This window comes from Aulonocara stuartgranti, assembly GCF_965226115.1.
Source record: "Aulonocara stuartgranti genome assembly, chromosome: 1".
In the NCBI taxonomy this organism is placed as follows: domain Eukaryota; kingdom Metazoa; phylum Chordata; class Actinopteri; order Cichliformes; family Cichlidae; genus Aulonocara; species Aulonocara stuartgranti.
The window spans coordinates 26,527,794-26,546,025 of record NC_138939.1 but is presented as its reverse complement, the minus strand read 5'-3'; the positions used below and the strand labels follow the sequence as shown (position 1 = coordinate 26,546,025).

The 18,232-nt window shown below is 38.3% G+C and overlaps 1 protein-coding gene across 3 annotated transcripts in view; it reads left to right on the top strand.

Moving 5' to 3' along the window:
- pcdh9 (protocadherin 9) overlaps positions 1-17,741 on the top strand; it is a 193,025-nt gene extending 175,284 nt beyond the window's left edge. For all 3 annotated transcript variants that reach the window (XM_082527334.1, XM_082527335.1, XM_082527333.1), the window contains one exon: positions 15,510-17,741. In XM_082527334.1, the coding sequence (XP_082383460.1) occupies positions 15,510-15,880 (371 nt within the window). In that variant the 3' untranslated portion in view covers positions 15,881-17,741. The remainder of the gene's footprint in view (positions 1-15,509) is intronic.
- Positions 17,742-18,232: the final 491 nt, after the last annotated feature.

Here is an 18,232-nt window from a genome sequence, read left to right as displayed (position 1 = left end):
TTTCTTCTCAACCATCGTGACATATAGTTGTTACAATCTGACAATGAAGGATTAAGTCCTGGGACTAGGAAGTGTTGTTTTGAAACTTTTGATATAACTAAGTAGGTCGCTGTTACCTCCTGCTTACTTAGATCTTTTACCTTCTTAATTTGTTTGTGCTTTCAGCTACAAAATGTCTGTTACACATAAGAGGTATGGCATTAGTGATATAGAATATATACAGTACTTTTTAAACAAATTTCTTTGGAGAAGTTTAAACAGTCTCTCAAACTAAATATATGCTATATTTTTACCAGTGCATCTTTTTGTCTGTAAGAATATATATAGCAATCATACGTGGGCCATATTGTAGATCCGGTCCCTCTCACAGATGGAGATTGGAAGAGACTTCTGGGTTGCACAGACCTCCTGCAAAGATGTGATGGACACTTAATTACTTGGCTGACAGAAGTTATTCGCCACCTGCACCCAACAGGGGTTTCTGCCAGGCCCTGACCTCCACTTCCTCCCAGTGCACCCACCAGCTCACAGAGCAGATTTCTGCATATGGCTATCAGTCACATTCCATGTTATTATTATCAGGTTTTATTTCATTTTTAGTCTTGCTTTGTCGCTTTGTGCAAACACATGCACTGAAATACAATACTCATTTTTCATTACTGCAATAAATCTGTAGGAAATCATCATTTACTGATGATTGTCATTAAATTTACGTTTATCAAATCAGTGGGGATTTTTGCATTTGTACAATATCTATCCCGAGTGTGAGAGACGTACATTAAAGAAAAGCTTTGACACAGATGACTGAAATACAAACTTTAAAAGTTTTATTTTGCAAACTTGCATCGCTCTGACTGTTTCTTATTTAGACTTTGCATTTTTAGTACATTTCTAATATTATTTTCTACTACTGAGGACACAGCTTCATGTGATCCAGTAGCTTTAAATATATAACTGCCAATTTTTGTTAACACCTTAACACCACTGTAGCCGAGGCAGACGGTTCTCACAGTTGAGGAGGAGGTGCTAACTTTTTTGTCACTGCCAATTTAATGCCTGAACAACTTGCAAATTTTGACACATTTGCTTATTTAACAGGTAGAAATCATTGCGAACTACATGGTATGATGTAGCTACAAGCTTATGTTTAGATGTGAGGGACCAAAAACAAGTAGCAATACACTGTTAATGCCAAGAGTACAAATAGCATGCAGTTACTTTGAAGTAATCTGCATGAAATGAATAATCCATGCAGTATATAGGTGACCTTGGAAATAATAAAAAAAAGAGACAACCCTTCATTTTTTTACAAGCTGAAGTTTTATACAAAATCATAGATTATGGGCCACAAGTTTTCAAGCATACATTATTTCCATTTGATTCAGAACATTTTAATAGACACTATGGCACTGTCCTCTCCCTCAGGTAATTATGAATAAATGTATATGTAGGCAGAACGTTGTCTGAAATTACAGTTATTAACAGAGAGGAGATGTACCTCAATATTGCAATTACAGAGCTCTCCTGGGATTAACAAAATTCTGTTTTATTATCAAATTCCTTCAGGCTCCAGGTACTGATCAACACAGAGAATTACATGTCTTTCTGTCATTACAGTCTATGCCTCCCACCCACCCCCATCCATTTTCATTTTTTGTGCTACCCACTTGCTGTATCTCTGCAAATGAGCATTCACTGGACCTACTGTGCCCTTCAGTAGCTTGTTACATACTTTAATGGAATTGACATGCAAACCTGCGCTTTATATCACGGGATGAAGCTATAAGTTATGAAGAGTTGCCAAAAAATTTACCCAGTTTTAGAGACTTAAGAAAAGAAGTGTGTGTGTGTGTGTGTGTGTGTGTGTGTGTGTGTGTGTGTGTGTGTGTGTGTGTGTGTGTGTGTGTGTGTGTGTGTGTGAATTAATGATTAATTAACGAAACATAATTATGGCTTTACAACACATTGTAAAATATATGATGAAAGGCAATGAATGTTATTGAGGTACAAGTTTTGTGGGGAGCCATGAAAGAAAATTGCAATATAACCTAATGCATGCACTGCAGTAAACCACAGAGTTCAACCCAGTCTCCTACAAATTATATTATATGCATCTGATTTTCAAGGGTTATTTGATTATATTTTTTACAAGCAACATTTCATGCCTTTACAAAAGTACTGTGCCAACTTAAGCAAAGAGCAAAGTAAGACTGAAAATTGTAGAAATGGATGGAAATACAGTGTTTTACTAAAAAAAGAGGCTTATTAGTTATACTGCAATACCATACTATGGCATTATTTGGTCTGTGATATTAGCATGTTGCTTGGTAACATGATGCTGCTACAGATACTCCCCTACACAAGGGTTCACCAAAGGCGATTTGTGTCTTCTCCAGCTGGAATTAAACCAGTAACCTTTTGCCTGACAAGCAAATGTGTTAACCAGGACACCAATGGAAGACAGACATTTTGAGTTTTGAATATATATAGAGCGAGTTTTGACATCTGACATTTTTGAATATAAGTTTATCTAATATTATTAAACAGAATAAAATCTTTGACATATGTTAATCAAATGTATTGCAATTCTAAATACCTTAGCTAGTATAGAAGAATCAGTTTTAAACACAACTCTCAGCAGAGAGAGGAGAGCTGTGAATTAGGTGAATAATCTGTAAATTGTACCTCCCAACTTTGAAGTTTATTCTTATTCTAATGGCTGCTTCAATTCGTAATAATATACTTGCTGAATATTGTTTCAGTAGCATATAATCACTACCATACAATTTGAGATGCTGATTACCAGTAGTTTACACTGTTACACACCACTAAACCAATTTTTTTTGCTCACATGAAATGTAATACATAGCGATTGTGCTGCCAGTGACAATTTGTTTTCTTCTTATCCCTTCAAGATTAAAATCAATACTCACTACATAAAACAAAGATCCACATCACAAACAAAAACATAAAGACACGCTGCATTATGGCACGCCGTGAAGCAACTGAACTGAACCGCTGAGCTACACTGAAGCAGTCATTATTTTCTTTCATTTAGATTTTACTTTCTAATGTCTTCTTTAATACAGGAAAGAGAATTAGGGCTTTGGTGCACTATTACTTTTTTATGGGGTCAACTTGATCATTATCTGTATGTTACATTACTTATATCATTAAAAGCACAGCAAGCCCACACTAATTAAAAGATTATGCTCTTGTTTTCAATTGGAAATCTATTCGTCATATGGCAACATAATAACCATCATCTGGGTGGGTTTTTTGTATGTGTGTTTGAGGACAGGATTGTAATATATTTATGTCCCTCAATAATTGATATTTGGACTGTCAGGGCACCAATTTGTCCAAGAGTTTTCCAGAAAATTGGCTTAATAAAATTTATTCTCCCCTGCCATAAAATTCGTTCACTAGACTGCAAGAGGCAACTGTGAAAACTGTATTTATCATCACATACTTTATTCGTTATTGTAATCAACTATAGTAATATAAAATATGAATAAATGCATTTGTGTCACTGTTGAGATACTCACTGTCTTAGATGAGAAATCATATTAAAAGGTCAGTGACTGAGTTTTATGTAGTAGAAGATTAAAGAAGGAGATGAAATCAGTTACATATGCCAATTGTTGTCATGGCGACTGAACACTTCCACAGGACCGTACCAAACTTTGTATTTACACTGCCTTGCACAATAACTTAATAAAGAAAGTGAATTACTAACAAGGAAGAATTTAAAGAATGAAAAGAAATTTAAAAACAAGTCTTTGTTCAATTAAATCATTATGGTACTGTGTATTTAGCTAATATAATTCTTAAATAAAATAAGAACAACAGTTGTTTAAACTTAAGAATAACAATACGAAAGGATTAGGGATTTTCTTATCTCAGTGCCCTACAAAGAATCATTTCAGTAGCACAGCTGACTTAATTTAACCATTCAGATTTGGGTGTTCAGACTCATAAACTGTAATTAATTAGGCCTACTGCTGAAAAATGACATTATTGTTCCAAAGCTAGAATGCTTCCAGCAAATTTGTCATTAGCAACCCTTTAACTATTCATTGCTCAATAAACATGAATAATGCGCTTTGTCTTTGGTGGGTTTTATTCTGGTATCGATGGGATTTCTTTTGGTACTTTTTTGGGGGTTATATGTGTTACTTATGTTAGAGATAGCAGTGCTGTCAAAAGTAAAAGAATTTTCTGTAAAAAAATTGTATAGTACAGTATAGTTTAGTAAGAAAGATATGCAGCGTTTGTCTTAAAACCCTATGCACTTCATAATATATATATAAAAAAAACACATAATATAACACTTTCTGTAATTGTAAGTGTGCACAAGGTAACACATCAAGTCACACTAGGCATAACCAGAAATTAGTATCATATATTCTTTAAGGATTTTTTTGGCAGTTATGTAGGTTTACAGTATGTCATGTCATCAAAAAAAAAAAACCAGTAAAAATTATAGTAATACTTTAAAGAAAATGAATAAAAACTACAACAATAATATACTCTTAGGTTCTGGTAATAAAATTATACATTAGCAAAGAATTATAAAGTCCATCTCTCTGTTATACTTTCAGTTAGCTTTAGCTAGTTAGCCATTTTTTGCGTCCTCTGTCTTTTTCTGTTAATGTTAATGTATCTACAGCAGTGCTGTAAAGCGCAGCTTTGAAACAATCTGCATTTGAAATTATTCTTCTAAACGTTGTAGTACAAATGATTCTTACAACAAAAAGCGCTTGTTAGCCCTGAGTAACACATATTCTTTGGCTGTCTGTTGAGGAGTGGCCTGGGCCCCACCCACAGTGAAAGTTGACCTCAGAAGCAGTATGACAAGAAATACCAGCAAAAGCCAGGTCACAGTCATTTCCTGTTTGACAATGTAGCATTATATATGGTAAATGGTAAATGGCCTGCATTTGTATAGCGCTTTTCTAGTCCCTAAGGACCCCAAAGCGCTTCACACTACATTCAGTCATTCACCCATTCACACACACATTCACACACTGGCGATGGCAAGCTACATTGTAGCCACAGCTGCCCTGGGGCGCACTGACAGAGGCGAGGCTGTATGAACATGTATGAACATGTATGAACTCTGGAGGCAGCCGACAGGTATCGACAGGCCAAGCGGAATACAGCTCGGGCAGTGGCTGAAGCAAAAACTCGGGTGTGGGAGGAGTTCGGAGAGGCCATGGAAAAAGACTTTCGGACTGCCTCGAAGAGATTCTGGCAAACCGTCAGGCGTCTCAGGAGGGGAAAGCCCCTGGTGTTGATGAGGTCTGCCCCGAGTTCCTGAAGGCTCTGGACGTTGTAAGACTGTCCTGGTTGACACGCCTCTACAATGTTGCGTGGAGATCAGGGGCAGTACCTGTGGACTGGCAGACCGGGGTGGTGATCCCCATCTTTAAGAAGCGGGACCGGAGGGTGTGTTCCAACTACAGGGGGATCACACTCCTCAGCCTCCCTGGGAAAGTCTATGCCAGGGTGCTGGAAAGGAGAGTTCGTCCGCTAGTCGAACCTTGGATACAGGAGGAACAATGCGGTTTTCGTCCTGGTCGCGGAACACTGGACCAGCTCTTTATCCTCTCAAGGATATTGCATGGGAGTTTGCCCAACCAGTCTACATGTGTTTTGTGGACTTGGAGAAGGCCTTCGACTGTGTCCCTCGGAGTGTCCTGTGGGAGGTGTTGCGGGAGTATGGGGTGTCTGGCCCATTGCTGCGGGCCATTCGATCCCTATACAACCATTGCAAGAGCTTGGTTTGCATTACCGGCAACAAGTCGGACTCGTTCCCGGTGGGTGATGGGCTCCGCCAGGGCTGCCCTTTGTCACCGGTTCTGTTCATAATTTTTATGGACTGGATTTCTAGGCGCAGCCAAGTGGCGGAGGGCTTTCGCTTTGGTGCCCTCAGAATCTCATCTCTGCTTTTTGCGGATGATGTGGTTCTGTTGGCTTCATCGGGTGAGGGCCTCCAGCTCGCACTGGAACGGTTCGCATCCGAGTGTGAAGCAGCGGGAAAGAGGATCAGCACCTCCAAATCTGAGGCCATGGTTCTCAGCCGGAAAAGCGTGGAGTGCCCACTCCAGGTCGGGGATGAGTTCCTGCCCCAAGTGGAGGAGTTCAAGTATCTCGGGGTCTTGTTCGCGAGTGATGGGAGAAGGGAGCCGGAGATCGACAGACGGATTGGGGCTGCGGCTGCAGTGATGCAGACACGGTCCATCGTGGTGAAGAGGGAGCTGAGTGTAAAAGCGAAGCTCTCAATTTACTGGTCAATCTACGTCCCTCACCTATGGCCACAAGCTGTGGGTAGTGACCGAAAGAACGAGATTGCGGATACAAGCGACAGAAATGAGCTTCCTCCAGCTGGCCTCTGCCTTAGAGATAGGGTGAGAAGTTCGGCCATCCGGGAGGGGCTCACGTAGAGCCGCTGCTGCTCCACATCAAAAGGAGCCAGCTGAGGTGGTTCGGGCATTTGACAAGGATGCCTCCTGGGCGCCTCCTGGGTGAGGTGTTCCGGGCATATCCCACCGGGAGGAGGCCCCGGGGCAGACCCAGGACACGCTGGAGAGATTATATCTCTCGGCTGGCCTGGGAACGCCTTGGTGTTCCCCCGGATAAGCTGGAGGAGGTGGCTGGGGAGAGGGAGGTCTGGACCTCTCTGCTTAGGCTGCTGCCCCCGCGACCCGGCCTCGGATAAAGCGGATGAAGATGGATGGATGGATGGATGGCTGCTTTTGACCACAAACTGAATCATCCTCTATTAACACTGCCAGTGATCAAAGTGTCTCAATATTCTGTGCCCTATTTGACAGCCAAGGCTCGCGTGTCTGAATATTCCCACATAAACAACCTGGCTGATCCCTTCAACACAGTCAGCGTGTCCCCATTGAATATCATTTCACCTGTTAAGACTATGTCATACTTTTATTTAAGAATTTTGATAAACTGATAAATCCATCCCCATCTTTCACTTTTGCTCATCATGAAATGTTTTTTTCTTTCCTTTTTTAAATCCTATTTTACTGATAAAATGAAGTCACTTAGTATTTGATTACACCCAACTTACTACTGTGTCTTTGATTACAAGTGTACTGTTCAAACCAGTTTTATTTGATTACTTTGTCTGTACTTTTAGAAGTGCTGTCACACATGAGAGTGCTTTCCTTTGATATATACTGCCTTCTTTTTACTTGAAGTAATATATACTATTGAGCTCAGTCTTCTTGGTATTTTTAATATTTCCTTGTTAAGTAGTTTGTTCCCGAAGACTTGGGCTAGATCCCTCTTTCCTTTAAAATCATAGGCCAGTTTCTAAGTGACCTTTTTATCTCAAAATGCTGATGTCTCCTTTTTATGCTGATGACACAAAGATATATTTGCCCATTAAATGATCCTATCCAGATATGCTGAGATTGATTAATAATGGTGTGAAATCCTAAATTGGATGTCAAGCAATTTTCTCCAACTGAACTCAAAACTTAAATTACTGTCATCGAGTCTTAACTCTTGAACATTTATGTCATCTGAGCATGAAAAAGTGAGTGAAGTGAATAAATTAACCTCATAGTTACATTACACAAGTAACTATGTAATGTGTCATGCAAAGAATCTGCATGCAACATTACAACAGAAGTCTAAAAATATTTTGAATTTTCCAGTGTAGAAAAGAGTCGCTTTCTGCAGTGTAATGTAGAGATCCTTCCTAAATTCTTTCTTTAACTTGCACTATAGTTGTATTTGGTCCCAAACCTAGTACTCATCCTTACCCTGGGTCATAGTGCGATGTACAGTCTAACAGTGACAAAAGTGCAGATGCTGAGGTGTTTTGGATCTCACTATAAATAGGATGCAAGGTGTTTTCTACAGTGAAATTTAGTTCAGTCCTCATCATCCCTTTTTACTGTTGCCTCCAGGCCAAACAGCGGTTTTTCACCAGTTTATTAATTCCTTGTCGGTACCTTTTCTTCTTCGTCGTCACAAAGAACAGTGTTGCTTCCCCGAGCTGATACTGTGCATATGGTCTGCTGCATGCACTTAAGAGTCAGAGCTCAACAACAACAGTCTAATCTGCCCTTCTTCTCCCCAACTCTCTATGTTATCAGCACAGCACAGTTTGTTTTTAATATGGAAATCTCACCACGTCTTCAAATGCAGCTTCAGCATATTTTCACTGTGCTTACTCACATTCTCAGTTACTTATTCCTCTAGGAATATATTTATTTCCAAAAAATCAGTAGAGGCAAGTTTGTCAGTTGTCTATATCTGGTGCCGGTGTTGCTCTGGGAGTTGATGTTTGCTGTGGATATGTATAGTATTAAGGCAAATATAGGAAGACATGAAAATGCATTTTGGTTCCATTCATATAAAAATCAAATATTTGATCTTTTGGAAATCTTGAATGGAGACTCTGGTCTCAGAAGGTCATTTGTCTTTCAGCCATTCGATCATCCTTTTTTGCTTATCCAATTTAGGGTTGCGATGTGCCTCGCAGAGCTGTCATAGGGTGAGACACACAGGGCAGACAACCATTTACAATCACAATCACCAATTAACCACGTCTTCAGACTGTGGGAGGAGACACGGGGGAGAACATGCAAACTTCACACAGAAAGATCCCGGCTAGTTGGTGGAGTCGAACTCAGGGCCTTCTTGCTGTAAGGCAACAGCGCTAACCGCACCACCGTGCTGCCCCCAAATGTATTTCAGATTTTGAGGAAATTTATTTTGCTTTCCCACACTGCCAAAGCTCTTCATGTTTCTACAATCCAATTCTCTTCTCACAAGTGCTGCACTGTGAAAAGCAGTTTCAGCTAAGAGTGGTTGTAGGTGGCACGACCCAGAAATTTGTGGTGTACAGTAGATGGACAAAAAAAGCTCAACATCTGTATTGTCCCTGTGCTATTATTCCAGTAACTTTAAACTTGTTTTCCAAGTGTGAGAGCCCAGATGATTTTAATAGTATCTGTTGTATCACTTTTAGAGAGTCATGTAGAAAATGTAAGAGCAAAAAGAGGAATAACAAATATGGTATGTGATTACAGAATTAGTTATTGTAAGGCTTAGCAGTTAAAGCAGAATGCTGGAAAGTCGAAAGAAGCTGAAATAACTTTTTCTAAGATAACTCTTTTTCACTAAGGCTTAGTAGCTTCAGATTTAAACCTTTATATCATGCCAAGGAGTTTAATTGAGTTTTTAACAGAGGTGAATAATGAAAATGCTCACCAAATGCTCTCACGTGTTGATTTGTTGAAGGAAACTTGTAATTTGTAATTTATGTTACTTGGTAATGCGAGCTATCAGACCACATGCTGTTTTAAAGCACTCTAGGCCATTTAAGCAACAAGCCATGCTACTGTAGAATTACCACTTTAGAGTGCTTCCAAATCATCATTAATCTTACTAATCAGGCAAACCGTAGTCCAGGGCACATGTTGGAAGAATGAACAGGAGCAAATAGGAGGTTAAGAGACTTATTCTTTGAAAAGTGAAAAGGAGGGAAAATGCTAATTACATTTCTCGAGGTTCTTTTCCAAGAAACACACAAAGTTCAGTTTCACACATACTTCTTCACACACCATACTGTACAGCTGACATTAAAAAAGTCTGGTCGAGAGAGAGAGAGTAGCTTTAACTGAAAATTTGAATTACAAATTGATCTGAGAATAGCTTTAAGTGAGGTCTAAGATAATAATATTTACCACTGATCATGGAAAATTATGTAAATGATAGTCATTTTTTGACAGGCTTTGTGTTTTTTTTTCTTACAATTGCTCACCTTCACTTCCCTTTTATTTTTCTTCGCTCCCCTTCAATTTTTTTATCTGACCACCCTTCACTTCCATTCTCAAACTTTGTCTTTTTTTTCTATTTTGACTCCATCCTGCGCTTCATCTCCTCTCATGAGAAGCTTCTTGCTGGCCTCAAAGGGAGCACAAGAAAGGATCCATCAGCCAGACTGGTATTCTCAGGAGAATGCATCCAGTGTTTGCTCTGTTCTGCTCCACTCACTATTATATCTATCCAACCCTAGATAGCCTTTACTGTAGATCACAGGGCCTGTTTTCAAATTTGCTGCATAGCAGTATGAAGCTGCGATTCTATGCCTCGTTGGTTACCAACCACTATAAGACTCACACATTTCCCCAGGCTATTTACAATATATATATATATATATATATATATATATATATATATATATATATATACACTTTTACTACAAGACGGACCTTTATGTATTGGTTATGTTTATAACATTGTGTGCCATTACATGCCTTAGTGTGCACAGTGATGGAAAGGTGGCATGCGTATATATCCTTAGTAGTAGAAGATAAAAGGGTCACAAAGAAAAAACTTACACCAGAAGCATACAGAATAAATCTCTCTGACATATCTTGAGGGTTTTTGAGTGGTAGTGGAAAAACAGCACTATGGAACTTTTAGCCTCTGTGCTGGACTAAAACAAGCCTCATTCATCCCTAAATAACAACATCTGGGCATGCTTAACAGCATGGATAAATAAACAAGCCCTGTGGACACTAAATCCCCCACACTCAATCACTCTCATTCCCTCTCCACCCGTTCCCCCTTGCCATTCTCAAGGCTGAGAGTTGTTGGTGTGGGACTGGCACATCAGCACTGATAGTGTGCATCCAATTAATTAGCCAAATGTTATCTCATTAGTAATAGCCAGAAGACTAAAACAAGACTCCCTTATAGTTGCAAACAACCTCTGGTCAAAAATAAGGATGATTCTCTCCTCCTCTGTAACCTCTGTGATCTTTTGATGCTGAGTGGGAGGAGAGAAAGAGAGGCATGTAAATACTTTTTTGGTCAAAGTGTCCATCGTTAAACAGCTATTTCTTGTACCTCACATTTATTCCACAGCTTCCGCAGAATTAAGCACACCAGCCCTTAGCACAGCCTAATGACATCGTATCAGGAGGCAATCTAATGGTTTCTTTGTCTTTAAGGTATCTGTCTTTGTGGACATCTGCAACATTTGCACAGCGCTGTAAGCAAAAGTCAGAACCATCTGACACAGTTCTGAATCCCTTGCATTCCTCAACACCTGTGCCACAATGTTATTTAAAGTACTCAGGGGCTCTGCACCAAACACAAGCCACCGGCTATTTGCTTCTTTGTGCGTTTGTGTGCGTGTGTGTGTGTGCGTGCGTGTGTGTGTGCGTGTGTGTGTGTGTGTGTGTGTGTGTGTGTGTGCAAGCACAGGGAGGAATTTGACTTCCTGAGCACAGTAACCATGAGCAACACACTATGCAGAGATAAAGTAGAAATAAATAATGTGAAAGCAATTTTGTATGAATGAAAGGAACATTAAAAAAGCTTAGGGTATTTTGGTTTTGTTTCCAAATGACACGTTTTGTCTGTATTTAAAAAAAAAAAAAACATGAACAAAAACGCAATAATGTTAGGCAGGAGATTCGGAAAACAATTCTGTTTCTCTATCTGTTTGTTCATAACATCAGTATATTAAAAGAACTTCTCTGTGACTTAGGAAAGCTATGTTTATATCAAAACTTTAGCTAAGGTACAAAAGAGACACTGAGGTGTATTTTCTCTACAATTACTTCGCAAGTCACAAAAGGAATTCATACTCGGTCTGTTGATGTTGTGACGTTATGGTTTGTTGGTGCTTTTCGTCCGTCCAGCGCTCTTCAGGATTCAGTAGGAGTAACAAGATGTTATTTGACATCCTCTGGAGTATTCCCATTCACCAGTGACAGGTTTTTTATTACACGTTTGGCATGTGCAGCCATGTTATTATGCAAGAATGTTTAAATAAATTACAATCCAAATAGGAAACTGGGTTTCATGAATTATATGGTCCATCACCAGTCCACTCCGAATTGTAATACATGACATGAGATGTAACTCTGAGAACAGAGTTGGGAAGTCAGAAGGTAATGAAGCAAAAAGGGAAGCTTTTCTTCGGAACAAGATAACCAGGAAAAGTTAGCAGCTAATAAGTGCTGGTAGTCAGTGTTATCCAGTTCGGTAATTGAGCCCAATCAACAGGTAAGATTAAAATAAAGAGCAATGAAAGGAAAAGAAATTATTTTAAAAAATGCATAATTAACTACGTGTGCATATTGATTATGGATATGGAAACTGTGACTAGTCCAGCAAAAAAAAAGGACATGACAAAAATTATTAAAAAATATAAAGAAAAATAATAATGCTGGCTAAAATGAGGGTTTTGTTCTTAATAAATGGGTTTCACCCACTCTAAGAGGAGGCATTCTCTTGCAGTGTCAAAAAGTCTTCTCCAGGGCAACGTGGACTAATGGGATAAAATTCCTGCTCTTACAGTGTACTTTCAATTAAACAGACTCACATATTTCTGCACACTTAAGAACAGGGCTCCGTTCGCATGCGTGCATCAATGGGGAGCCAGTAAAGAAGGATTGCTGGTGTTTTGGTTTTGTTTGAAATTGGTCTGCTGAGTCTGAGTTTTAAATACTCTCCATTTCTTTCATTTTTGGAAGTGTGGAGTCGGGCTCCTGGAGAGTGATATACCACAGAACTTTTATTAAGCTGGTAATAGCGAAGTGATATCCTGGAGTTGTTGCTGAAGTTTAAATATGTTGCTTTACTAACAGTGCCTCAGATAAATGTTTTAAAAAAAAAAGACTAAAAACCTGAAGGGACAGTGTTCTGATAATCCTGTCATATGTTTTATTGGATTGATTTATTTTGCAATGTATGGTCATGTTACTGTATTTTCCATAGCATCTCTTGGGGTACAGTGGAGTGTGGACATTTCAATCTTTTATCCTTTATATTTAGGTATCCAATTTATTTTGACTTCCCTACTCATTTGCTTTCCCTGTATGGGAATTATAGGCCGGTATTATAAGACTCTTGTATATGAATAGATTTTGTAACCTATCAGCTCTATACCTCAAGTGGTCTTTTCAATCAGGCTTTGTCTCTGCATTTTCTCAAACAGCAGGTATACAGAGATTAACGGTGAAAATGGCTGATTCAAATTATCCTCTGCTGCCCACTGGGGCCACTGATTGTACCAATCTGCATGCAAATGGTCATGTTTATTACACCAGGGGAAAAGCAAAGCACAAAGTGTTCTTGATTAATGACTGGCTCTGCTTTGTTAAAAAAGGAATCAAAATTAAACAGGAAACACAGACATTGCAGTCATTTGATCCTGCTGTAATCAATACACAAAGTCCAAATTCATCATATGTATATAGTCTAATTTACAACCTTGTGTTATTACATTATTATTTCTCAAGTGTCCAGTGATTGCAAAGTTAGAAGAAATGCCATCAGAGACATAATGATTTTAATGTCGTCATTATTATCTTATTAAAAAAAGTAGATGCAAATGGGAGCCTTCTTTCTTGTTCATTTGTTCTCAACTGCACACCATGTACTGTATATGTACACGGCATTTTTCCTTCTTACCATCTCTCTTCCTTAAGAGTTCCCCAGATATCTACTCACTCATCTACAATTTCATTTGAGGAATTCATCTTGCCGTCTCCTGGGTACCATGTATTATTGCTCTCTGTGGTTCTTCATGCAACTATGATAATGTGTATCTTGGTTATACTCCTCATATGCCAATTATGGGTGCCTGTTATTGTGATGGACTCTACATTCACACAGAAGAGTGACTGACTCCTGCTTCTGCTTTCTTCACATCATTTTCCAGTATGTGCTGTAAAAGTCAGAAAGCAGTATTAAAGAAGCGAGGCTTAGTGGAGTATGAGAAAATGTTCCCATTTGGATCAGAAGACATGAATAATTATAGCAATAGGAAAAAATTGCTCTCCTCATGCAAAACAGTTTTATTTTTGCCCAAGATGAGCTTTATAAAAAGGTTTATAGGCCAAGCAGTGACTGTCAGAAACAAACAATATGTGAATCTCCAAATATAAAAAATGTAAATGTCAATTTGTATGCTGTGTTGCATAATCCAAGACAATCATGTTAGATTACAGTTAACTCAACATCAATTTTGAAAATATGAATTCGCAATTTGAACTACAGACTCAATATTTTATATGAAGTGGGTGTTTTATGTATCAAAATCCCTTAAAAGTCAGTGCTAAACATACACACAATTGCATTTTAGCATTAACATTTACTAATTATTGTATTGTTATTATATTGATCCATCTAGAAGTCTTTGACAGAGCTCACAAAAACAGTTTCAATATAAAAGTAGCTGCCCGATGTAGTGAGTTTGGTTCTTAGACATTTCCAGTGTTTTTCAAACTTAATCCCAGAAGTAAAGTACAGCAAGGTTGCTTTCAATGCAAAATGTTTAACTGACCTTGAAATGTTTACAGCTGAATTTTCTGATCACATTGGTACAGGATAAAGGTTATGCAGACCTTAAAGGTCAGCAGACTAAAACAGTTAGGTGATGATGTTATTCTAAGCCAAAAGTGTTTGTTATGGATTCTCAGTAGACCTTGCACACTGTAAACATTGCAGCAAGGCTTTGACCATTCACTGAATATTAAGTTAAACTTTAATTAGCAAAAACGTTTTACCACTCTATACCATTTTCTGGTATATCTTTGTAACATAACTAATCTGAAATTTTATATATGTAAATGAAGAAGGAGAAAAACCAGTTCATGCCCAGGTTTGCAAAAAACAAAAAGCAACCCCTTTTAGCTGATGCACCAGCCGATTAGCAGTTTGTGAAGCAAAGGGACAAATTAGGACAAATAGATATAATTTTCTCTTTTAGGTAAAACAGAAAAAAACCCCATATGAATTAATTACCCACTAATGCTATACTATACAAACACAAACATGACTGCTTTGTTTTTCATTTTAAGAAAATAAAACTGATTCAAAGAAGGAGATTTATTCAAATGGGAGAATTCCATTATGTTTCATGCATTATGCATGTTTTCTATCAAATGAGATTTCAACAAATACCACCTGAAATATTTACTGTTTGATGGTGATGTATGTTCAGCCAAGGAGTAGCCAGATGGTGGCAGAGAGCTGGCAAGGAAAGATGATTTGTTGTGATGCAAATTGTCCTTCAACTTTCTTCCCCCCACCTCCTGGTTTAGGTGAAGTGAGGTAGGCTAATTTCCAGAAAATCATTTATAGTGGAGACAGCAACATGATTTACAATAAGGAATTAGTGAACTTCTATGCCTTTGAATAGCTTATAACATAACCGTTGGCTGACGTGTTTAAAAACCTGTTTAGATTAACAAATAAATAATAAAGACTATTAGAAACAATTTTAAATCTGCCAGACGGTGGCTTTCCTAAGATCTATAGCACTACCATGTCTCCCAGTTCCCCAAAGCAAATCTCCTTCTCTGTTACATTCCTAGCTTGTTTTCTGAATCACTAAAGTATGCGAAGTTCCCCCTCTCATATTCTGGGCTATTCTGGAGTGGAGAACCTTACGTTCAGCGAGAACAGCAAAATATATAACAACTCTCTTTCTGGTTCTTCTGTTTTAGATGGCCCCCTTGGACCACGCGGTCTAGTGGAAGCTACAGAGATGTGTACACAGGAGTGCCTTGTCCTGGGACATTCAGACAACTGCTGGATGCCGCCAACACTGGGAACATACCAACAGCCCAAGTCACCTGTAACCAGCTTCGGGTCTCAGAGGGAGTGGGGTCCCAAGGACAAACTGCTCAATGGACATACTCTGAGCAGAACCTGGAAAAATGAGAGTGGGCAGTCAGAGCATTTTGGTGACAGAAAGCAGTTTGGAAGTGGGGAGGGACACTTCACCAGCAGTGGCATGGCTGATATTCCACTGGTGAGTCTCAAGTCCTGCCAGCCAGCCTCTTGCCCAGACAGCCCAAAGGACCAGCAGCTATAAGAGGGACTTTCCTTCTGTGCTGTTAGATGTCCTTACATCTGGACACAGTGAACAGGCGGAGCAATCATCGGAGCTCCTCCCCATTTTATTTTTTCTCTCTTATTTCTGTTCTTCGCGCTTAAGTTGATGCTTCTGCAGTGTAAGAGCCACATTTACTATGGTGGTCACAAAATAGTGCTTATGCTGTGTTACCATGGCTCTAGAGGAAACTGTGTGTGTGATCCTCTATGGATTTCTTTAACATTCAGCAAGGTTTTTTTGTTGAGTGTGAATTGGACAAGTGCCACGGGGACGTGCATAAATTAAAAGAAATTAGAAGAAAGGAAAAAAAAACTACCATGGCTGACCAATATATACAAATATTTGTGGTGTGGTTGTTATTGAGTTGTTCAGGACTATATTTAATCGACACAATCAAAGAAAATGGAATTACACTTCAGAAAGTGTTGTTCTAACACTGTTTGTGAACACTTGTTTATTCTGTCATTGTCTCTGTGTTTGTAAATAAGACTTATTAACCACTATCATGTATCTGTAATATCCAAAGTGAATAGGACAGTTTTTGGCCGTTATCATTATAATGCCTTGTCATCAGAATTTGGGATTTTAGCTGGACTGAGCTCTATAATAAGGGAAAATGTACAACAACAAGACATTTATGTATTTCTTGGAAAAAATACTGTTGATTTAAGCAAATTTTCCATCTCGTAATATACCCAGTGTTGCCCATATTTCTTAATAATTTTCTTCAAGTAATGCAAAACCACAACCAAATCTTTTTTTCTATAAAAAACAAAAGAAAAACACAAACAAACAAAAAACAAAAAAGCAAAATGTTTTGTATGAAGGATGTCAGTGCTCAATATGTGCATTATAAAAATGAAAAGTTCTGAAAGCTCTCCATAAACCAGTTTTGAAGGTGTTCAGTACAAATTAAATAGCAATATATTTGTAAATGGCTAAATGTTTTATCTAATGTTGATCTTATTACTGTATAGATTTTATTCGAATTGTGATTTGACTGAGAAAAATCCCTCAGTAGTATCTGCAGTTTCCTGGCATATGTATATATCTGTATTATTTCCACACAAACTATTATTTTCCATACATAAGAAAACACAGGTTAAGATCACACTTTAATCACTGTGCCTTCATGATGTTTCTTCAAATACTGAATTGTGCTTATTTCAATGACAACATGTTGGCTACAAAGAATATTCTGTATGATAATCAAATGCCTTACGCATTGAATGTTTGCCAAATTTAGAGACATAATCACACACATGTTAAAGTACAAAATCAAGTAGATGATACTGAAGAAAAACACAAAGGCATGTGCAGATAATGGGTTAACCATGAGAGACCATTTTCTGTCATTCCACTGTCTGAAAAGGTTTGTTTTATTCCACAGCATGGAGGGCAAATTACACAATGGAAAAAGCATGCTAAAAGATATAGCTTTTAAAATTAACTTGATCATTTTTGTGTCATTTTACTTTGTTGGAATAGCGTTGATTTGTGCATTAAGGAGAGATTCAGTTTGTAAAGCACTTTCATATTTATGTCACAATATAATGAAGTTAAGTGGGATGGAGTGATTTGCTTATCGCAGTATGTTTGTCAGTTGTGAGGGTGTTTGACAACACAGATACTGAACAGTTAATCCTTGTTACTACTCTACAGGTATACAGCTACTGCAATAAATGTTTTAAGTACGTGTATGCTTAATTTGTGTGCAGGATAATCGCCTCAGCAGCTATGTGTGTGCTGTAAATGTATTCCCACTTGGGTCATTTTTCCTTAATAATTTAGTGTAAAAAAAAGCAAGCCAGCCCCTTTATTTTGAGAGCACAGTGCATTCATGAGGTACAATTTAGTTTTTCCTAATTTTTTTTTATTTCTTTGAACACAGCGAGATTCTTCCTGTTATCAGGTCCCATTTTCTGCTTAAAATATTTTACCTTAAAAAGGTGTCAAAACAGCCTTGATACGACTGATTCTTGAGTAATAATCCCTCTGCCTGTTGCTTTAGTTTGCATGTTGTGTCCTTACCATACACAATGTCAGGGTCACTGTGCGTCAAATCCTGAGGGAAGCAATCTAGGAAGGTCAAATTTCTGGAAGTGAGTTGCCATGGAAATGAAGACGGCTTAAACATCCAAAGAACATGAAAAAAAAAAAACTCCCAGTAGTTTCTTTCAGTAACTTTTCTTTGGTTTTCAGCTTCACTATGTTTAGTAACAGTAAAGAACAGGTCTCTTTCTGGATTTTTTTTGTATCAAACCTGGTAAATTTTTTGCTGCATATCCTTGATGTGACTCTCCAGCTCCACCATATTCCAAAGGGTGCTCT